This window comes from Mercurialis annua, linkage group LG1-X (assembly GCF_937616625.2).
Source record: "Mercurialis annua linkage group LG1-X, ddMerAnnu1.2, whole genome shotgun sequence".
NCBI classification, from domain to species: domain Eukaryota; kingdom Viridiplantae; phylum Streptophyta; class Magnoliopsida; order Malpighiales; family Euphorbiaceae; genus Mercurialis; species Mercurialis annua.
Window position 1 is genome coordinate 48607192 of NC_065570.1, and position 24622 is coordinate 48631813.

General features: G+C 31.0%; 2 protein-coding genes and 2 long non-coding RNA genes across 10 annotated transcripts; 1 reads left to right on the forward strand and 3 right to left on the reverse strand.

Moving 5' to 3' along the window:
• Positions 1–1663: 1663 nt before the first annotated feature.
• Positions 1664–4571, reverse strand: LOC126679531 (uncharacterized). Its single transcript, XR_007640880.2, has 3 exons — positions 4462–4571; positions 2726–2825; positions 1664–1821 (listed from the first exon to the last, which is right to left on the reverse strand). It is a non-coding gene; the product is annotated as an uncharacterized LOC126679531 (long non-coding RNA).
• Positions 4572–8089: 3518 nt separating this feature from the next.
• LOC126679524 (uncharacterized) lies at positions 8090–10997 on the reverse strand. Its single transcript, XR_007640878.2, has 3 exons — positions 10888–10997; positions 9152–9251; positions 8090–8247 (listed from the first exon to the last, which is right to left on the reverse strand). It is a non-coding gene; the product is annotated as an uncharacterized LOC126679524 (long non-coding RNA).
• A 2579-nt stretch (positions 10998–13576) lies between these two features.
• Positions 13577–14432, forward strand: LOC126664744 (17.4 kDa class I heat shock protein-like). Its single transcript, XM_050357280.2, has one exon. It carries the CDS (start codon positions 13810–13812, stop codon positions 14272–14274), a length of 465 nt encoding a protein of 154 aa, XP_050213237.1. The 5' UTR covers positions 13577–13809; the 3' UTR covers positions 14275–14432.
• Positions 14433–20188: 5756 nt separating this feature from the next.
• LOC126665061 (uncharacterized) lies at positions 20189–23716 on the reverse strand. Of its 7 annotated transcripts, none has more exons than XM_050357746.2 (11): positions 23401–23714; positions 23201–23311; positions 22700–22766; positions 22509–22605; positions 21796–21892; positions 21607–21690; positions 21315–21355; positions 21127–21192; positions 20954–21013; positions 20752–20803; positions 20189–20486 (listed from the first exon to the last, which is right to left on the reverse strand). In XM_050357746.2, the coding sequence occupies exons 1-11, from the start codon at positions 23576–23578 to the stop codon at positions 20404–20406; spliced, it is 936 nt and encodes a 311-aa protein (XP_050213703.1). In that variant the 5' UTR covers positions 23579–23714; the 3' UTR covers positions 20189–20403. The 7 variants fall into 7 exon arrangements, with proteins under 7 accessions (XP_050213703.1, XP_050213702.1, XP_050213704.1 ...); XM_050357745.2 differs by having other exon boundaries at positions 21139–21192; positions 23201–23335; XM_050357747.2 differs by having other exon boundaries at positions 22551–22605; positions 23201–23335; positions 23401–23713.
• Positions 23717–24622: the final 906 nt, after the last annotated feature.

The following is a 24622-nucleotide window of genomic DNA, read 5'->3' on the forward strand; positions in this document are numbered from 1 at the left end:
TATATATTAATAAATATATATATTAATTTGAAATTTAAGGATAAGTGTTTTCCTTAATTTATTATTTTTGGAAGATAATAAATATAGTAATTAATATATATGGATAATTATCAAAAAGGAGTTTTTGATAAACATAAGCTTGTAGAATTGCAATGAGATTGAAATTCGAATTTGTCTCAAACCCTAGTGTTATTTATCACTATAAATACTCATTAAGCAGTTGGTTTGAGAATGACGAAATTCATTATTCACTAAATCACTAAAATTCGAAATTGCTTGTGAAGCAATAGTGCTAGCACACAAGCACTAGTTTTGGCTAAGGTCTGTTCGTGTGGATACTCGTAGAGGACGCGTTCTTTTGGAGGCGTTTCTGATCCGAGGCCAGGTATCACCAAAGTGAACCACCTCCTTCCTTCCTACATTGCTGTTGAATTCGACATACAAGTAAGTAATTGTTCTGTTTAATTCGAATTACATGGATCTTGGTTTGGGTTTTTAGATAAATTTTTGAAATTCCGCTGCGTTATGAACCAATAAAACCCAACAGTAAGGTTTATGTGCTTTGTTGAGAGGCTTATCTTCCTCGAAATAGTTTTCTATTTTTTGCAATAATTGTAAAAATTGAAAATTCATTTTAAAATTGCAAACATGATAAATGATTTCTACAACAAGTAACCATAAAATCAATAATTATAGTTGATGAACATGGGAAAGTGAAAGTCTCAATAACGTTCAAATTATAGAGAGGAAGTTTGCAAAAAGAATGAATTTCAGTCTGGCAAGAGGAATTATATAAGCTATAGTAAAAAAATGAATCAGACACCAATAATTAATTCTGAACAGCCAGACAAAATAATTACGCTACATCTTCTTAGTTTAAACATTTTTTCTTTTAGCTCAGTAATTTTCTTTAGTTTTAGTATCTTGTACTATTTTGCTTCTAGCTTTCAACTTACCGTAAACGTTTTTCATTTATAAAATCAACTTTTTTCCACATTCTAGTAATCTAACTAGTATAACATTTCACTACTTTGGAGACAACCAAAATTTCTTAGATTGCTTAAGATTAGTAATTAAGATCAGCTCTCGAATAAACCCTCAATATTTACTTTTATTAAGGTTCCACAAATTTTATAAAAGTATAATAGCATAAAGGCCTAATTATCCAAAAGGACTAAACGTTTAACGAAAGTTTCTGTAATGCTACTAGAGACATTTATCTAAACTCATATAAATAAGCAAACAAATCAATTACTCATTACCATTGCAAAAACAAATTAATAAAAAATATTAATTAATGTAGGTTGAAATTAATTAGTAGTAACTGTAAATTTTTTTAATTTTTATTTAGATATAGAATTATTAATTTCTAAAGATTATTGTTGTTTTTTTTGTTCTAAATTTAAAGATTGAGTTGAACTGATTTAGAATTTAAAAATGTAAAAAGTATTAATGAAAGAGTTCAAGGGCTAATATGTACCTTTTGCTTATTCTTTTTATCATGCTTGGCAAATGTCACGACCCGAAATCTCGAGTCGAGACCGGCGCTAGGGAATGGGAGTGGTTGCTCCGAAACCCGTAGCAAGCCTGAAAAACACTATAAATTTTTCGCTTTTAAAAGAAACGTATGAAACTTTTATTAAATAACTGATGGGACAAAACATCAGAGTTTAAATGCGCTTTAAAACATTTGATTACAATAAGACTATACTAATCTACTGCGGACAACTAGAACTTAAAACCTTCTTTACAGTCTTTTATCAAAGCAGACTTCCGAGAAATAAACGTTCGGAAGCCTTCATCAAAATCGGACCAGCTTTCCTGAAAAATGATTCCACAACGTGGGTCAGATATACTGGTGAGTTCATGCCGTTACAAATAAATATTTCATAAAGTTAAAAACCGTTTTATATTTAAAATAACTTTATGTATTTTCGAAATCCTTTGAAAACATCTTTAAAACAATTGAAGCCTGAGCTCACACATAACATATTTCAATCAAGACTTCAATATCAAAGAATGTCAACCATATACGTTGACCTTTAAATTAAACCACATTTCTTAAATTCGTCCATCTACATTGATGGCGAAACTTATCAACACATCATACATGCATAATCTTATGGGACCGATAGCACAGCCAACCGATCAACCATATCCACAACATACATAAATCTTAAGGGACCGATAGCACAGCCAACCGATCAACCTTATTCACCTGACATCGATAGCGAAGCCAACCGATGTAACACACACACACATTCCTGACATCGATAGCGAAGCCAACCGATGTAACACACACACATTCCTGACATCGATAGCGAAGCCAACCGATGTAACACACACACATAAACTGACATCGATAGCACAGCCAACCGATGTAACACACACACATAAACTGGCATCGATAGCGAAGCCAACCGATGTAACACACACACATAAACTGACATCGATAGCGAAGCCAACCGATGTAACACACACACATAAACTGACATCGATAGCACAGCCAACCGATGTAACACACATTCAAGCATAAGCAATTGCATAATAATTTTAAAAACTATGTGTGTACCTTTCTATATCAAAATAATATATACATATAGTATATACATAAAACATACATCCATACAAGGCATGTAAACATATAACACCGCAACACATTTATCACATAGTATATTAAAATAGGAGGCTTTACGAATACCGAAATGTAAAAACATGTACTCACAGAAACCGTTTAACTACGGTATTACTCCGTCAATGCTCCTTTAAACAACTCCGTTAATTCCCTTGGTCCTCCGACCCGATAGCTCGACAACTTGTCGAATCTAGTTAGGATCAAAATATTAATTCTCTTAATTAATAAAATCCTACTATGGAATTAACTCTATACCATCTTAATTTAATTTAATTAATTAATTCTAACCTCCAAATAATTTGTTATTTAATAAGTTCATAACTTATTTTATTCATGTAATTTTTCTTTACCTATCTCTTTTTACACGTAAAACCATTTTTCAAAAATATTCATTTAAATACTTCATTTTTCATAAATATACTTTGTCATAAAAAATATATTTCTTTATATAGAATAATACTTTCCACTTCAAGATTATTTATTTAAATATATTAAAACAGCCCCATATTGTTCTAAATTCCACTTTCGGTAAAAATACCAAAATACCCTCAAACTTTTCAAAATTGACCATTTAGGTCCTTTTGTAAATCAATCGATTTTAAAATCGACAAAATTACTTAAAATACCCAAAATCATTTTACCTCAGATTATTAACAAATATAATCTGAAAACTTTGGCTAACATACCATGTAGCCCTTCAACTTTGGAAAAATACAATTTAACCTCAAAACTCTAGTTTTCGGCAGAAACATTCAAATCTTTCCAAAAATTATCAAAATCATTTAAAAGAATTAAACTCATTTTGTATCAGATTATATACATCTATAATCTGGAATTTTGGTTAAAATACTGATTGGTCCTTTATTTTTACAAAAGTTACACTTCAACCCCTAAACTTTAAATTTTGACAATCAAGTCCAAACCCAACCAAATTCAACAAATCATCAACTCTCAAACTCAGAATCCCATTTATGTTTTGATCACTCCGGTCACCAAATTCCGGTCACCGGATTCCGGTCAAGCTCCGATGAGCTTTAAAAACCGTTAAAACGTTCAAAAATCATTTTTACACAATTTTAATCACCCAAAAATCTACCAATACAAATTTATTTTAATTATCATATTAAAACAGCAGCCCCAAAATTAAAATAAATTATTTTTCATAATTTTAACAATTTTAACAATTTAAAACCGTATAAACAATTAATAATTAAAACCGATTATTAATCCGTCAAAACACCTCAACTAAATCAATTAAATTCCATAAATAATCAACATATATATTTCATACATTTTTCATGAATAATTTCTGTCCAGAAATTAAAATGACAAAAATACCCTTTTTAAACATTTTTTTTTTTACCGATTAAACTATTATAAAAATTAAACCCGATTAACGAACCATTAAAAATTCACCATTAAACATTTATTCATCATCAACCCAACATTTAGATCAACCATGAACAAACTTATTTCCAGAAATTTAAAATCCATGTATTTACCCTTTTTAAGTGATTTTAAGCCTTTAAAACTATTAAAAATCGAACTCCAAACCATTAAATTAATACCCGAAATGTTTAACATTTTTAATCCACAAAAATCACACTTTAAAGCATATTTTAACCTCACTATTTAGATCAGCCCAGAAAATTAAAATAATTAATTTAATTTCACGGAAAAATTATTTTAAAACCGAAACCCAACAAACTAGCAATTAAAACCAACTAATCAACCATTAAACAACAAGTTTTAATCATCCTAAGCATGTATCTATGGTTCATTCAATATCAGCAAATAAAAGTTAAGATTTGAGTTTTGAAATTCACCTTGATCCAACATGCAAAGATAGATTAACGATCTACGGAAAATGCTCAACGTTTTTCGTTAAGAAACTTTTGTGAGTAAAGTTAAAAATCTAGGACTTGTGTTTTATTTTTTATTTGAGAGCTTTGGCACCCACACAACAATGGAGAATGAATATGTCTAGCAAAAATGAAGAAGAAGATTAAGAAACTTGGGCATCAAGTTTGCTTATGGAAATATCTAGATATTAATTTCATGTTTCATTTATTTACAAGTTTGCCATTATGGCATTCTTGTAAATAAATTGAACTTTAGGGGCAAAATAAACTCAAGTTTCTCAAATATTCAAAAACATTAAATCATAACATATGGGCTGAATTAAAATATTTTTGGGCCTTTAAAATAATTAAAATAATTATTTTGACGATTTTTAGCGTAAAATCGCAAAATTCACATTTAACACATAAAATTGCCAAAAGTTAAACTTAAGGCAAAACACACACAAAATCACATTTTCACACTTATAAATTCATCTCGTGAATTTAATAACTAATTTTCGAGGTCCTACTTAATAAAAATTAGACACGCGCGAAAATAAATACTAACAAATAATACGGGGTATTACATTCTCCCCTCCTTAAAATAATTCGTCCTCGAATTATAATATCACTTATACTTCAACATCTATTATTTAGGACTAACAGGGTGCTTTCCCTTATCCTATTCCTTTGTTTACATTACAGAGTCAATGTCTCAGCGTACTTACGTTAAAACTTATCCTTTTAAAACCACTTTTCTTTTCCACATAAAAATCCATGTCATAATTGTGCACCGGTGTGATGACTTCTCTCATCACCAAGAGTTGCAATGGCATTCCTCTTTTCTTTTCAACATACATAATGCACATGATGCATGTTCTAATAGTGAATACAATATGAATATGAATGTAGTGATGCAATCCTATTCGTGCCAATGCAATGCTTTCGTGATTCGTGTCCGGGCACAATTATGTGTTCATAAAACAACTCTTTTTCATTAAACACATTTGTTTTTACAAAACTGGCGCCTGCGTAAGTTTCTGTAGACATAAAGCTCTGCAAAATTGCTTATTCCATAATTTTTCTATTTAACCTCTCTACTCTTTACTACACATCTAAAGGATCTAATCTTATTCCTTGGTTTCAGGCATAGCTTGTGAAACTAGCCCAAATATTCTTATTAATCCTTGATTGATTGAGGGAATTTCGCCACAATTCAACCTCTCAAGTTCGGATTTTCATTGCCTCACTCTCTACCGCGTATTGCGTTAGGTTAACCCGGTCTAGAAACCATTGTGTAAATAGACCTTGCTTACTGAGGAAGTGGTTGGTCCACATTCTCTATTGTATTCCGCTGTACGGAATACGGGCATTCTCTTGCGTAATGACCTTGTTGGCCGCACGAAAAACATATATCCGTAGTAGCTTGATAAATACCTAAATGTCTCCTTCCACATCGTTGACACATAGGATTTGCAAAACTAGAGCTTCCTTGCTCAAAATTTTGACCAATGGTTCTAGCCTTCTTGGCTTCTTTTCCTTGTCTACCTTTCTGATGGGTTCGACCACGTCGTCGTACATTTTCTTCACTTATTTGCCTTGAAGTTTGGTTTCCATAACCAAAATGTTCATCTCTAACTTGGTTTGGTTGTGAGGGGTCAGGAATTTTACCAAATTGGATTAATGCGCTTTCCAGTTGTCTTGCGCTGTCGACAACTTGCACAAAATCCTTGTCTCTCTGAGTCAACAGTTCTATAAACTGATGTCCTAATCCCTTCACAAACATGGTGTTTACTCTGACTTGATCTGTTATCAAGTCTGGAGCAAATCTGCTCAATCGATTAAACTCGGTAACATATTCTTGTACAGATCTGTTACCTCGAGTTAACGATAACAGTTTGTCCCGGTTACCTTCAACTACCGCAAACGGTAAGAAGAAGTCCTTATATCGGGTTACAAACTCTGCCCATGTTATATGACCCATTATTGGTCCAATTACTTGTCGAAACCAATCCTTGGCTGGACCTTTCATCGACATCTCCATTAACAACATTGTCTGTCTTTCGTTAGCTTGAAGTCTACGAGCATTTTGCTCGACTTCTTCCAAAAAGTCTAACGCATCACTTGATCCATCAAACTCTTTTCGGCTCAGTTTTACGTATGCTAACACCAGGTCTCTATCAGCATTTCTCACTTCTCGCTGATGCTGGTGTTGCATCCACTGCCCCATCATCAACACACAACTTCGTATATCAATAATTTCTGCTGCCAAATAATTTATATCAATATTGGGTTGTTGCGGCATTCCTTGTGCCTGCACATTTCCAGCTTGATATACTCTAGGTTCTTCTTGACCTCTATTTTGTCCACGGCCTCTATCTGCCTGTCGGACTGGGTCATACTCTCCTAAATTAATTTCGGCCTCCCTTCGGGCCTCGTTTACTCGTTGTGCCGCTGCACGCGCTCGAGTGTTTCTTTGTTCAGCCATTCTAAGGCACAAAGAAATCTAAATGAGCTCCTAATAACATGGCATCCGCATCATGTTCGCAAAGTTCTACCGCACATATAGTCGTGTCTCATTCTTACTTTACGAATTAGGCTCTAATAAAATTTTCATTCGTCTATGTCATATCTGGCTATAACTCACGTGTTCTATACGTTTCATATACACTATTCCATTGCATGCACATAATAATCAATCACATTGCATGCACATAATCAAATCATAGCCATCACAAATACATAAAAATTAGGTTCAAAGAAACCCAATTTATTTATGATTTACTCAATCACAACACATTCCATAAGTCTCGAGAGTATACTACTCTACGTAGACTAAACAACACTCAAAACATATAATCATTCAAGTAAACAATTCTCAACACACATGTCATCATATATCATACATATAAGCCATATCCTAATGATAATCAGCTCATTTAGGAATTCTCGGCTAAAGCACATAACACAAGTCTCGTGAGTATATCTCTCTACGCAGACTTTATCACATTCGAAAGCATATCACTCCTTTCAGTGAATACGCTAAAAACATACCACATCAATCAATCAATCATACTCATAATAAACACACATTTCATAGATAATATGAGTCTCGAGAGTATACAACTCCTCGCAGACTATATACTCGAAAGCGTAATGCTTACTCGAGTAACCACAAACATATATTGTGCTAACACACACATCTAACTCATATCCTGACACCACACATAGGACAGGACGTTTTCAAAATCATTTGAAAAACCGATGAAAACGATGAAAACGTTTAAAAGACATGACTGGAAATCCTATAATCCGCAATAGTTCCTAACTTAAACTAGTGACACTGTACATTACTCCTAGGTTCACACAACATCTACACAGACTAGCAGTGGTATCTCTGACCAACTGCACTCAATTCACATATTAGCAGAGGTAACTGGACCAACTGCTCTGATACCACCTTTGTCACGACCCGAAATCTCGAGTCGAGACCGGCGCTAGGGAATGGGAGTGGTTGCTCCGAAACCCGTAGCAAGCCTGAAAAACACTATAAATTTTTCGCTTTTAAAAGAAACGTATGAAACTTTTATTAAATAACTGATGGGACAAAACATCAGAGTTTAAATGCGCTTTAAAACATTTGATTACAATAAGACTATACTAATCTACTGCGGACAACTAGAACTTAAAACCTTCTTTACAGTCTTTTATCAAAGCAGACTTCCGAGAAATAAACGTTCGGAAGCCTTCATCAAAATCGGACCAGCTTTCCTGAAAAATGATTCCACAACGTGGGTCAGATATACTGGTGAGTTCATGCCGTTACAAATAAATATTTCATAAAGTTAAAAACCGTTTTATATTTAAAATAACTTTATGTATTTTCGAAATCCTTTGAAAACATCTTTAAAACAATTGAAGCCTGAGCTCACACATAACATATTTCAATCAAGACTTCAATATCAAAGAATGTCAACCATATACGTTGACCTTTAAATTAAACCACATTTCTTAAATTCGTCCATCTACATTGATGGCGAAACTTATCAACACATCATACATGCATAATCTTATGGGACCGATAGCACAGCCAACCGATCAACCATATCCACAACATACATAAATCTTAAGGGACCGATAGCACAGCCAACCGATCAACCTTATTCACCTGACATCGATAGCGAAGCCAACCGATGTAACACACACACACATTCCTGACATCGATAGCGAAGCCAACCGATGTAACACACACACATTCCTGACATCGATAGCGAAGCCAACCGATGTAACACACACACATAAACTGACATCGATAGCACAGCCAACCGATGTAACACACACACATAAACTGGCATCGATAGCGAAGCCAACCGATGTAACACACACACATAAACTGACATCGATAGCGAAGCCAACCGATGTAACACACACACATAAACTGACATCGATAGCACAGCCAACCGATGTAACACACATTCAAGCATAAGCAATTGCATAATAATTTTAAAAACTATGTGTGTACCTTTCTATATCAAAATAATATATACATATAGTATATACATAAAACATACATCCATACAAGGCATGTAAACATATAACACCGCAACACATTTATCACATAGTATATTAAAATAGGAGGCTTTACGAATACCGAAATGTAAAAACATGTACTCACAGAAACCGTTTAACTACGGTATTACTCCGTCAATGCTCCTTTAAACAACTCCGTTAATTCCCTTGGTCCTCCGACCCGATAGCTCGACAACTTGTCGAATCTAGTTAGGATCAAAATATTAATTCTCTTAATTAATAAAATCCTACTATGGAATTAACTCTATACCATCTTAATTTAATTTAATTAATTAATTCTAACCTCCAAATAATTTGTTATTTAATAAGTTCATAACTTATTTTATTCATGTAATTTTTCTTTACCTATCTCTTTTTACACGTAAAACCATTTTTCAAAAATATTCATTTAAATACTTCATTTTTCATAAATATACTTTGTCATAAAAAATATATTTCTTTATATAGAATAATACTTTCCACTTCAAGATTATTTATTTAAATATATTAAAACAGCCCCATATTGTTCTAAATTCCACTTTCGGTAAAAATACCAAAATACCCTCAAACTTTTCAAAATTGACCATTTAGGTCCTTTTGTAAATCAATCGATTTTAAAATCGACAAAATTACTTAAAATACCCAAAATCATTTTACCTCAGATTATTAACAAATATAATCTGAAAACTTTGGCTAACATACCATGTAGCCCTTCAACTTTGGAAAAATACAATTTAACCTCAAAACTCTAGTTTTCGGCAGAAACATTCAAATCTTTCCAAAAATTATCAAAATCATTTAAAAGAATTAAACTCATTTTGTATCAGATTATATACATCTATAATCTGGAATTTTGGTTAAAATACTGATTGGTCCTTTATTTTTACAAAAGTTACACTTCAACCCCTAAACTTTAAATTTTGACAATCAAGTCCAAACCCAACCAAATTCAACAAATCATCAACTCTCAAACTCAGAATCCCATTTATGTTTTGATCACTCCGGTCACCAAATTCCGGTCACCGGATTCCGGTCAAGCTCCGATGAGCTTTAAAAACCGTTAAAACGTTCAAAAATCATTTTTACACAATTTTAATCACCCAAAAATCTACCAATACAAATTTATTTTAATTATCATATTAAAACAGCAGCCCCAAAATTAAAATAAATTATTTTTCATAATTTTAACAATTTTAACAATTTAAAACCGTATAAACAATTAATAATTAAAACCGATTATTAATCCGTCAAAACACCTCAACTAAATCAATTAAATTCCATAAATAATCAACATATATATTTCATACATTTTTCATGAATAATTTCTGTCCAGAAATTAAAATGACAAAAATACCCTTTTTAAACATTTTTTTTTTTACCGATTAAACTATTATAAAAATTAAACCCGATTAACGAACCATTAAAAATTCACCATTAAACATTTATTCATCATCAACCCAACATTTAGATCAACCATGAACAAACTTATTTCCAGAAATTTAAAATCCATGTATTTACCCTTTTTAAGTGATTTTAAGCCTTTAAAACTATTAAAAATCGAACTCCAAACCATTAAATTAATACCCGAAATGTTTAACATTTTTAATCCACAAAAATCACACTTTAAAGCATATTTTAACCTCACTATTTAGATCAGCCCAGAAAATTAAAATAATTAATTTAATTTCACGGAAAAATTATTTTAAAACCGAAACCCAACAAACTAGCAATTAAAACCAACTAATCAACCATTAAACAACAAGTTTTAATCATCCTAAGCATGTATCTATGGTTCATTCAATATCAGCAAATAAAAGTTAAGATTTGAGCTTTGAAATTCACCTTGATCCAACATGCAAAGATAGATTAACGATCTACGGAAAATGCTCAACGTTTTTCGTTAAGAAACTTTTGTGAGTAAAGTTAAAAATCTAGGACTTGTGTTTTATTTTTTATTTGAGAGCTTTGGCACCCACACAACAATGGAGAATGAATATGTCTAGCAAAAATGAAGAAGAAGATTAAGAAACTTGGGCATCAAGTTTGCTTATGGAAATATCTAGATATTAATTTCATGTTTCATTTATTTACAAGTTTGCCATTATGGCATTCTTGTAAATAAATTGAACTTTAGGGGCAAAATAAACTCAAGTTTCTCAAATATTCAAAAACATTAAATCATAACATATGGGCTGAATTAAAATATTTTTGGGCCTTTAAAATAATTAAAATAATTATTTTGACGATTTTTAGCGTAAAATCGCAAAATTCACATTTAACACATAAAATTGCCAAAAGTTAAACTTAAGGCAAAACACACACAAAATCACATTTTCACACTTATAAATTCATCTCGTGAATTTAATAACTAATTTTCGAGGTCCTACTTAATAAAAATTAGACACGCGCGAAAATAAATACTAACAAATAATACGGGGTATTACAGCAAATAGGTGACATCCACACAGTGGCGGACCCAAAAATTTTATATAAGATTGCAAAATTGTACCAAAAATTTATAAGATGGATACTATAAAAAAATTAAGGTGGTCAGTGCTATAAATTTTAAGGTTGAAAAACTATACTACTAACGTACATATTCATATTTTTCAGAGATTCGAAAAATAAGGTGAACAAATGCCCACCATAAGCTTTTCCTAGGTCCGTCCTTACATCCACATCATATTCACGTCAACTGAGGCACATGCATTTTCGATCTTGGCCATTTTGATACAATATAATACGATTACTATAATCGACATTTTAAAGGTTGGAATCTAGCGGAAATTTCCATTAAACGTTCGGTTTTTTGAGTTACTAGGCTAATATAAATATAGCATAGTATTTTTTTTTATGTATTATACTTTATTTTTTAAGTTTTAAAAATATTAAATTAATAGGTTTGATCATCTTAAAATTTCCTCTTTTTTTAATTTTTTTCGTTTATTTTTTCACTTCTCAAAATGTTAAATTTTATCTCATTTTCCAATTTTCACTTTTAATTATAGTGATTTGTCCAAATTGGAGTAGGATAAAATTTAACCATGTCGTTTATATTATTTTATATTGTTTCAATTAACATTTTCATCATAATAAATTTAAAAAATGAAGTAATATGAGAAGTTATTTAAACTTTTTTTCACTATAATTTAAATAAATGGCTATAATTGAAAGTAAATTTGAAAAATGTGCTAAAATTGAATATTTTGAAAATTGAGGCTATAAAAAACAAAAAAATTGAGAATTTTTGGGTTATCAGAACTTATTAATATGAGTTTTTTTCTTGGGATAATTACTTTTTACCCCCTGGCATTAGGTTATAAAGAGACTTTTGGCAAAATTAAAATTAAATTTGGCCCATAAACTCATTTTTCTTTCAAAAACAAGCCACAAATTCTTTAAAAAAATCAAAAATAATTTTTATAATAATTTATAATAATTTAACAAACCATAAAATATTTATATAATTATTTTAAAATATTTTTAATGAAAAAAAATTAAATTAAATTATTTTAAAAAGAATAAATTAGATATAACATGATTTTATTTCATTTATATTTACAAATTTTATAGTAATGACTTGATTTTGAATCATATAAATTTAAAATTTGAAATAAAATAAAATATTGAATTCTTAACTTTTAATGAGCTAAATTATATTATATTTAATTAATTTTTTTAATAAATTAAGACATTTATAAAAATTTATGGATTGATAAGTAATTTAAAATTCTTTAAAAAAAATTATTTGAAATGTTTCAATAATTTTATGAACTTTTTTAAAAGAAAAATAACTTTAAAAGTCAGATTAGACTTTATTTTTAACAATCAAATCCTTTGATCAATTCAAATAATGTAGTTAATTAACGAAAGGAGGTAGTCTTTAATTAACCAAACGTTAGAAAATAAACAACTTTTAAAATTCATCAGGAACTAATAATTGTGACCTCATGATAGAAGCAAATAATAAAGCTAATAGGCTGAAAAACTACTGATTTTTTTTAATAGCACCCTGACTTTGTAAAACAATTAAGTTTATCATATTTTATATTTTTAACTTTTCATAGCACTCTAAATTGAAAAAATTAAACGATTTTATTACTTTAAGAATGAAAATATTCAAAACAACTAATTTTAAGGGTCATATCATAATTGTTTTTACTTAGAAAAATTCGATCAAGTCCTTTAACTTAAAAAAAATCAAATAAGACCTATATAAAAGGTTTCAATTTGATGATTTAGGATGCTATTGGAAGTCAAAAATACGATATAAGATAAAATAGATCATTTTATAAGGTCGGGTGCTATAAAAAGTCAAAAATACGAAATATGATAAAATTGACGGTATTATAAAATTGGAAAGGTATTGAAAAAAAATGGTAATTTTTCTTTTTATTAGCCAAATATTAATTATTCTCATTTTTTTCACACCGAGAAGAATATAAAATATAAAACTTATTTAACTTAAAAAAATCAGAAAGAAGTTGAAAAAGATCGGATGAATGGAGTAGAAGATTGTAGAAACAAACGGGAAAAGGATTATTGGACAACAACTCATAGCTCAAGAAAATATGAGAAACCTCCGGAATATTTCTTTAGTATCCATTCTTTATCATTAAATCCCGATCAAATAAGAAACTCCAGAATTCTCTTCTCTGTTATATAAATATGATCGCAAACCCATCATCTTCAATCATCACACAAATAAATCTAACAGCTCTACATCTGTATTTATCCTTCAACTATTAACCCAAATTCAAGAAAATGTCTCTAATTCCAAGTTTCTTTGGCAACCGCAGAACCAACGTCTTCGATCCGTTCTCTCTCGATCTTTGGGACCCTCTCTTCAACTCTGCAAACCTGCCGGCCTCCGCCGGAGAAGTTTCGGCGTTAGCAAATGCGAGAATTGACTGGAAAGAAACAGAAGAGGCTCACATTTTCAAAGCCGACGTGCCTGGTCTCAAGAAAGAAGAAGTCAAAGTTGAAGTTGAAGAAGGTCGAGTTCTTCAGATAAGCGGAGAAAGAAGCAAAGAAAAGGAGGAAAAGAACGATAAATGGCACCGTGTTGAGAGGAGTAGCGGCAAGTTTATGAGGAGGTTCAGGTTGCCGGAGAATGCTAAAATTGATGAGGTTAAAGCTAGTATGGAAAATGGCGTTCTTACTGTTACTGTTCCTAAGGCAGAGCCGGAGAAGAAACCGGAAGTTAAGTCTGTTCAGATTTCCGGTTAAGAATAAGAATGTTGTGATTCTGCTTTCATGAAATCAATAAGGTGGTTTGATCTGTTTCTGTAACTCTGTTCTTGTTTTGGAATTTCTTGTTCTTATTTGCATAATGTGAAAGTTTGTAATGTATGATGTTGCATTAAATAAAAAGTGTGTTTCTCCTACAGTTTTTATTTATTAAGTACTTATTGAAAAGAAAAGAAAATGATTTAGATCTACAATTTCTTCAGGCTTAATTCTTTAAAAAATATCCACCTTGCACTTTTTCTTCGTTTATATCCTGATTTTATAAAAACACTATTTATATTTAATTTTGGATTTTTAAATTTTATCTCTACTCAAAAATACTTGTACTCTTTTCATTTGAAAAAGAGTTTAAAATATACTTTTTTCTGTTTTTAAAAAAACAAATAAACTTTTAAATTTAAAAAATAATCAAATACATTCAAATAATTAATTAATTTTTTAAATTTTATAAAATAAAAAAAATTATTATTATTTTTAATTTTTTATCGGAATTATTTTTAAAAAAAAAAATCAGAAATATTTTTAAAAAAAATAAAAAAAAATTTATTATTTTTAATTTTTTAAATAAGATGATATTTTTGTACTATTAATAACATAAATATCTAATTAGTATATAAGTTAAAAATAAAAGATTGTTTTAATTTTTTTTTTAAATGAAAAGAATACAATTTAATTTTTTTGGGTAGAGATGAAATATAAAAACTCAAAATTGGATACAAATACTGTTTTTATAAAGTCATAATATAAATAAAAAAAATACAAGGTGGGGTGTTTTTTATGAATTAAGCCATTTTTTTTAAAGAAAAAGCATCATATCACTCTACAAATAGTGGAAATTCTGTGAGGAAAGCTTATCTACTATACATATAGGGTGGGGATTTTTACACTCTGATTTTAATTTCTGCATTTCAATTTTTTTTTAAGTGGATTATAACATCCTTCTCTTTTCCTTTTCCTTCTGTTCTTAAATATATACTTCACCAATTTCCTAATCAAAATTCAAACTTCCAGTACCAATAAACATTTTAATTTAGCTTATCTATCTAAATATTTCGGATTTCAAACTCATGATCCGAGCTTACTTATTATTACAAACAAAATATTAAATTTTATTTTATTACAACAATGAATTATACCTTTTGTTATAAAGGTTCATACTTGTTAAGGCACGTTGTTTTTTCTCAAGCCAAAATTACAAAAAATATATAATTCAGTGATCTTTTTAAAATAAAAAATATAACTCGGTTATCTTTTCGTAATTCACAAAAAGTTCAGTATCTTTTTTATAACAACATAAACCGTGACTTTTTTAAAATAGAGAGTATAAATCGGTGACTTTTTAGTAATTCACAAGAAGTTCAGTATCCTTTTTGTAACAACATAAACATTTTCGTAATAAAAGATATAACTTGGTGACCTTTTTGTAAAAAAAATAAAGTCTAATACATTTTTACAACAATAGGTAAGTCTAGTGACACGGAAAGTTTAATATCCAAATATATCATTACCTAACCACTATATCTTTATTGTTATTATTTTGATTATCATTGTATTTTAATTAAGGTTAATTCCTAATAAAATCACGAACTTTACACGAAATTTCATTTTAATCATGAACTTTAAAAGTTGTCATTTAAAGGCACGAACTTTCATTTTGTTTCAAATCTATCGCCAAAGTAAAATCCGGTGTATTTTATCGAACCAAAAATTCCTAATCCTATATACTCTAACTAAAAGATAATAAGATTTAATGTCGATTTATAATTTGGGTCTTTCATTAATGGTTTATTAAAAAATTTAATCAACAAAAATACACTGAAATGATAGATTTGAAACAAAATGAAAGTTCGTGTCTTTAAATGGCAACTTTTAAAGGTCATGATTAAAATGAAACTTCGTGTAAAGTTCGTGATTTTTTTAGAAATTAACCCTTTTAATTATTACCTTATTTAGTTTATAAGCAAAAATAACTGTTTTTTCTTATCGATTACGTTTGTTAATTTTTGTAAAACATAAATACAAATAATTATTTTCATACTCTCGCATTCTAAAAATAATTATTTTTTTCAAAATAATTATTTTTGTAAAACATTATTTTTTTCTTAATCATAAGCAGTAGCTGGTATATAGAGTAATAACAATCAGACAAAAGAAAATCTAATGTTGTTGTAAAAACAGACTTTTTACTGAGTAAGCTAAATTATGAGCTAAGCTATTAAACATACGATTTACATGTTGAATTGAACAAACTAAAAACTGATTCTGAAGATGCCATATGTCTTGACAAATTTCCCAAGTTCGGAAATCTGCTACTTTTTGTGAATTGATAACTTATGAAACTTGAAATGTGTCGTCTTCCATAATAACTGTGTTCCATGAACATAGAACTGTCCAATTTAATAATTCCTGTAAAGCTAAAAATTTCAAAATCTGAGGATTCCAAATATGTTGAAAGTGTGCATGGAAACGCCCATTGACAGTGCCATTGAAATCCCTAGCTACAATTGCAGTAAATCCGCAATGGTTTTGTTGAGATGTAGCAGCGTCATATTTGATTTTTATATATTCTGAAGGTGGTATTAACTAACGAAATTGATTATGTAAAACAGTAGGATAAGGATATTTGGGAAGATAGATAAGTGGTATACCTGCACATTTTGTATAACCATCAATTGCAGCTTGCAAAACATCCCAAAATGAAACAGCAGATGAAACAACATAAATTTAAAAATTCGTTTGATGGATCATGTTCAATTCTTTTAGACATCATATTCCAATTCCAATACGTTCAAAGTTTTTCCTTGAGCATTCGACTCGTTTTTGAGTTGCTTTGCATGAAATCTTGAGGCAAACGACGAACTGACATTCTCTATAGGATTAGCGCGCTGCTAGCCACAATGGTGTCGCCGCTAGAACAGGCTATCGCCGCCATCATGGAGTGGTGCCGCCGCCACTCCCAGTGGAACCATGGTGCTTCATCCCCCCTTTCCAGAATTGACTCCCAGATCTTCCAAACACTGATCCAACCCTTTTTTGTGTTTTCGGGACTGTTTGAACTCGGAATTAGGCACTGTTTGAGCCCACGCGTACATATTTGGTTGTAGAATATGTTTGTAACTTGTAATGGGCTTGTCCCAATTTATTTCGGGCCTCGAAGCCCAATCTTATAATCTGCCAAGCCAACCGGGCCTCGAAGCCCACAACCGAAGAAACCATCGAATTCCAAAAGCAATTCCAGGTGTGTAATAGTGGATCTGTATCAACAAGACGAAGAACTTTCGTGTTTTGACCGAGTTCTGATTTCGACCACCCCAACGAACAAACTACATTAAGTGTAGACACTTCAGTCTACAAGATTTAAAAGTATTCTAACCTTATATGTATATCCCCTGCATATTGTGTATGTTGATAGTGTTTAAAAGCTTTCAAAAGCATGAAAAAACCAATCATTAGCAAATCACCTAAAAATCTTAGGGCTGGCATAAAAATATAAATAGAGGTTGCATAGGTTATTCAAAATGACTAAAAATAAAATCACACCTAGAAATTCAGTTTTAGGCTTTTTGCATGTAAAACGATCCAGACCAGCCATTATCTGTTTTCTAGTAGACACCTCTAAGGTTAGATGTATGCGTATGAGTATTTTATACCTGCCTTACATGCAAGATTGAGTCATATGTCTTGATTGAGTCCCTTTACCGTTTTCATAAGTGTTTAATTTCCAGCAAATTAAACCGTGAACTATATGAATGTTGAGATGAGATATAATTGAATATGTTGTAATACCCTGAATATTTTAAAATAATTAAATCGTGCCACATGTCATAAATTCTGATAAATTAAGTTAAGATGAATTTAATTTAATAATATTGGAAATTTAGAATAATTTTTATTAAGCGAATCAGTGGGATTTAAAGAAAATCTTAGAAAATTAATATAAAATAAAATATAAATTCCGTGATAGAAATTATTTCGCCAAAGTTCGTGAAATAATTTATAGAATTTGTGGTTAAAGTTCGTATCAATCGGAGACTGTTTAAAATTTGGACGCAGATAAGTTTTTGGGCTAAATTGCAACTTTTAAAAGTTTAAGGACCAAAATGCAATTTATCCATATATATAAGATCTTTCAAATGAAAGAAGAATCCAGAAGTCAAACATCAGCTTCTTCTCTTCTTCGTCAATTTCTTCGTTTTTCTCGCTAGATCTTCGTTTCTCGTTCGTTTTCGACATTCTTTATCTCGATTTGATCGTATTTCGACGGGTAATCACGGTAAGCATATCGTTTCGCCATTTGTTTGAATGAATTGGATGGAATATTGAGTTAAAGTTTAAGGTTATCGAGCGATTTTATCGCTTTGATGATTTTGGATTCAAATTTGACGTTTTAAGTTTAGATTACGTGTTATTGACGTGTTTGAGCTTTATTTGAATGTTGCTTATGCGAGATTCGGCCGAAAGCATGTTGAAAACGAGCCTGGGGTGAAAACCCGTGGCTGTATTTTGACATGATACAATTGTTATAATAAATTTGACGTTTTAACTTTGAGTATTTCTGTATTTTGACATGATACAATTCTTATAATAAATTTATGTTAATAAAAAATAAATCATAAACATATAAAGTTTTCACTATAATCTTAAAATAAAAAAAACGTTTTTTGAGTTATTTTAAAAAATTATACTTAAAAATGTTATATAACTATTTTATTGCTAAAATTATTAAATAAAACTATCTAATGTTTTTTTTTTATTTGTCTATCGTAAAAGATAATAATTACTCCCTCTGTTTGGTTTTTAATTGTCCATTAAAACAAAATTATTAGTATTAAGAAAGTACCATTTTAGGATATTAAATTTTTTGGGTCACTGAGTTATTTCAAAATTAAACAAAGGGTATTAAAATTCAAATCGTTAAAAAACAGTCACAAATTTATTGAATTATTTCTCAAAAAGGTTATTGTATTAAAAGAAAGTTATTAGGTTTATCGCAAATTACAAAACGGGTACTAAATTATACTCTTTTATTAAAAAAAATGGATACTGAATGTACATTTTTTTGTGATTATAGCATGTCACGTAGGACAAAACGCAAAACGTTTAGTGCATTTTGCCTCGAATGACATTCCGTGAAATAATTCGATAATTTAGAGACTGTTTTTTAATAATTTGAATCTTTAGTACTCTTTCTGTAACATTGCAATACCTCAATGACTCCGGAAATTTAATATCCTACCTTTTTATCTTAATTACAAGTGTTAAGACTTGTATACCACTATTTATTAAGCATGTTATTAAAGAGTATAGTTTTGTAAACTTGATCACATATTTAAGGAAGCAATTTATTGGGTCTGTCGGTTCAATTTTAACTGAACCAGCCAAATGCTCACTCATAAAGGAGACACCCGAAGATTGTATTTTTTAATGCTCAAAAAAGAGGATGTTAAAGTTGAGATTGAAGAAGGCAAGAATTTCTTCACACTAGTGGAGAATGTAGTATAGAGCAGAGCAATAACTTGAGAGGAGCAATTGCAAGTTTTTGAGGTGGTTCAGGTTGGCCGAGAATGATGAGGCATGGGGTTGCAAAAAAGGAACTTACCCGAACAGTCAAACCAAATAGATAAATATGATTCGGTTTAAAATTATATAAAAAACAATTATTCAGTTTGATTTGATTTTGAAAGTAGAAAAATTTCAGTTCAAATTTGGTACAAAAAAAAACAAAACAAAAAAACCAACTAGTTCAGTCTCCTTTGGAATGTTTTTCGCAACTTTTCTATCAGGAATGTTTTAAATCCTTGTAGAATTAATTCGATTCAACTGATTTGGTTCGATTCGAACCAATGCCCACTTCTAATATTATGATAGATCGGGTGAAGGCTACCATCGAGAATGGTGTGAAATGTTGTCGCATTTACAGATTGGGTATTAATGATACAATCACATTTACAAGCTTAGTCAGCAGTTAACATCCATATCTCCTAGCTTATAACTTTTGTCATCAGATCTCCATATTTCGAGTTCGCATATAAGCAAGCAGTTAGGATATAGAGCAATGAGAGAAAGTGAAGGAAATGGCAGCAGTAAATTATACCGCGGTATCAGTATCTAACCTGCACAAAACTCCTTCACATTTTGAAGAATACCCTTATCATATGGATTTGTAAAACTCATCTTACTTAATCTTCCACCTGGATTGACCAAAAAAATAACCACGGATTATATACTTATGAACTATGCAGCACGGACACGGATACAGGGAAACGAGACACTTGGACATAAACATGGACACAGACACGGCAAAATGGTGTTATTTGAGGTTTTCTGTGTTAAAAATGCAGTTTCACGTCCGAAACGCCAAGTTTTCGACACATTCCCGAAACTGGAAAGTTGAATAAATAAAGTGTCCGTGCTACTTAGGTTATGAACATTTAAAATGGAGAAATGTTCATTTGCCTGGTTGGGACTGTGTATTGACTTGGAACTCCGGGTACTTCTTCCAGTTTATCTGAAGAAAAATGAATACATAGTTTAGATACAGTTTGTATTCCCTACTGATTGAGTATATTCTACAGTTGGTGCTCTTTTAAGTCTGAGGCAGCGAAAAAACACACATTTGCTACTCTCTTTAAACTATTATAAACGCTAGGGAACTTACCCACTCGTCCGTTCTGATGTTGAAACAGATGCAATATATATGCCATGCCATAAACATGCCCTAGTCGCAAAACATTTTCGTATCAGACATTTGGACAAGATACCTATAACAGTTACCATAGCAGATTTCAAGAAAATGTAGAAATTGGATTTCTAGCAAAGGACAAACCGGACCTGCCAAATCACCTGGAGAAGAGTAAATAGCATTGTGCTGGTGACCAAATTTTCATACAACCCGATCTACAGAGAAAAAGAAAATAAGTAAGCCACATATGCTTCAAACCAGTGATATATTTACTTCGCAAATAGAAGGTAATAAAAGAGTAGCATTTTGTAGGCAATGCCAGAATAGAGTAGCCTACCTGAAATCTATTTCCTGCAAGGATCTCAGGAGTTCTGACAACTGGAAAAAGAGGCACGTAAAGACACTTTGAAGTACTTTAAAGTATGCAATATTAGAAATTTATAAAAACCAGAACCAAGAAGTTAATATGTATCCCAAAATATGGAAAATATCAAGAAATTCAAATCATTAACATATTCAAAAATATTCAGAATATATCAATATCAGGTGTAAATCGACCAACGCAAATAAAAGCTAGATCAGATAATAACATATAGAAGAAAAGCATTTAAAAGCTTGTCCAAGCTTACATTGAAATGAGAAGATTACATAAGAAGTTTCAGTACTAAAAAATCCAAGTAGAAGAACCATGAAGAGGACATGATTCTTTTCCCCTGCACAGCAAATTAACTAAAAGGTAATTCATAAGGCCATTTACAAATGAAAGCTGTCTAAGATGGCTTATGAGGAAAATAGTGATAAGGACAAACAATAATCACCTATACAATTTCCAAAAGCAGGACAATGATGGTCAAATCCCTTGACATATGCATTGCAGCTCTTACAATGTCTAACCCTCTTTAGCAGTAAGGAATCCTGTGAAAAAAAATGAAACATTAACAATCAATCATTGTATTAAGAAACGCATACAGGTATAACTCCAACATAAAGGAGTTCAAACGGTGGGAATATATCAAATCTTGGGAGCTACAAATTTAGTGGAGAAAAAAGGACATGCCTAGAAATATAATAGCTGACATCAATAATAGCCTTCACCACATCACAATCACGATTAAAAAGATACTTGGCATGCAACACTTGCAAAGCACATGAATGTTGAAGTCAAAAATAAAAAAAGGCCAAGTGTTTCCACGATGTCAAGGGAAACACCTGTAGCTCTCCGATTTAAATAAAAACCATGTGCCGGAACTAATCAAATTTGCGAAATTCTACAAAAGCAAACTTCTACTGTATTAGTTCAGCTTCATGTAACTCACACTTCAAAGAGTTAAAAATTTGGTCACACTCATGCCTCTTCCTTGTAACCATAAAGTCTGATTTATCAATTCCGTACTAACTAAAATAATTTTTAATAGAAATAACTAATTTATATTTTAACAGATGCCACTAGTTGAAGCCTAATTCTGGAACAAGTAAAACAGACATGTATGTGAAACTGACTAGTCTAGGGCGAGTCATTAAATGTTATGACCTCATTGTCAGCTTCAACATCAAAAGAATTAGCTTCAATGACCTTGTCTGAATGAGAATTCCCATGAGTTACTACACCAGGATCACTTGAAAGCATCCTGCAAGTAAGAACATCCTGCTTATCATTTAATGTATAAATAACAAAAAAAAGAAACAAGAAACAAAATTTAAGCATGAGAGATAGCAAACAACCTACATATACCGATAAAAAGCACGATAGCTTCTACATTAAGAACAGCATCTATATGCGTTGGAACAACTGCAAAACAAGCAAACATTGGAAGTAACTAGATAATCACAGATGCTTTAAAGATATTGTTTTCCAAAAAAACTAAATGAGTAACATTTCAATTCAATCTGAATTCTTTTAGTCAAAAATTATGCTTAGAAAGATTAAACCGACGACAGAATTCAATTCACTAGACCTTTTACAAAGAAAAAAATTGAACGAAATGATAATAGTTCATGCCATAACTGATATTAAAGTTTCCAATTTCTTGCAGATAATTGGGTACATTACAAATATTGAACTTATTGGAAATACCCTAATGAAACCCTAGTTTTACAATTACAAGTATAATAAGCAAAAAAAAAAAATCTTTCCTAAAAAACAACAACAAAATTGAATTGATTAACAGAATAAAAGTAAGATACAATTACTTTATCTGAAAGAAAGAAAAAAAATGAAATCACCTGGACGAATAACGAAGAAGTAAACAGACCAAACAAAGAATAAATTGAAGAAAACAAAAGCAGGAGCAGATGCATTAACTCCAAGAATCCGTCTACACCATCCGCCAAACCCTAAAACGAACAGCAACACTGTACCTGTAAAACAATTACTTAAAAACGACATGAGCAAGCAAACAAACGACATAATTAAATTTCCAAACCTGAGAGAGTAAGCTGAAGGAGAAGGAGAGAGGTGGAGAAGAAGCGAGGGATGAGTGAGAGTGAAAAGTGAGTGAAGATTACTAATATAAATGAAACTGTGAATCGAGTGATTAATGGTGTTAATGGTTGTTTCCTTTTCTGATCGTTGAATTGTGGTTGCTGATGTTGTAGCACCATTATTTCTTTTGCGCCAACCGAAATCGATTCCAGTTTTTAAATTTCTGTGCGTTGCTTTGTGTCTGCTTTTTTCTTTTTGTGGACTACTATTTACCAACTTTAGATTACCAGGTACTGCTCGTATTTTTATCCAAATATCCTTTAACCTTTCTGAAACGCAAAAACTCATATTCAAATACTCTGAATTCATACTCAAATACTCTCAATTCATACTGAAACCTGACGAACGGATATAGCAATTTCAAGTAAGAATGTCGGAATCTAACCGGGATAAAGAACAAAAACCTCCATTAAACGTTTGTTTTCACGTTTTTTACGCTTTTTACGCTTTTTTAAAAAAAAAAAAACGATTGCCGAACCAACGTTTCTGAATCGCGCCGGTCCAGGGGGGAAACGTTACCCCTAGAGGGAAACGTTTGGGGAAAATGTTTCCCTAGTGGGGGCACGTTTTCCCAAACGTGCCCCCACGGCGGCGGCAGTGACCGAAAACGTCGCCGGCGCTTGAATTTTTTTAAAAAAAATAATTATTTAATTAATTGGTGTAAATTAATGATAATTAAGTAGTTTAATTTAATTTAATTAAATTTGTGTAGTATTAGTTTAGGATTTAGGGTTTAGGGTTTATTAAAATAAAATTAATTTATATAGATATATTAGTTGGTATAATTAGTTTAAATTAATTATTTGAATTTTATTTTATTTTTTACTTAGTCTAATTTTTTTTATCTAATTTAAATAGTGCAATTCAATTAATATTATTTTAAACTGATAATTCCAGAGGAAAGGTCATGATAGAGGAGGTAGAGGAAAACATTTGTCGGTTGCTCGGCAGCTATAGCTAGATTTAGATGTTGAGAGGTTGGGAGCTCGACATGTCAGATCTCATGGCTCGAATGCCTCAGCCCGACGATAGAGACAGCAAACGGAGAGAGGTGATGTTAAGAGATCTGAGGAGAGAGATGAGATTTGGAATAATATGTTGGTGGATGGTGATTTGGACATTTATGAAGAGTCAGAACGCCTCGTTGGTACTCGACGGAGGAA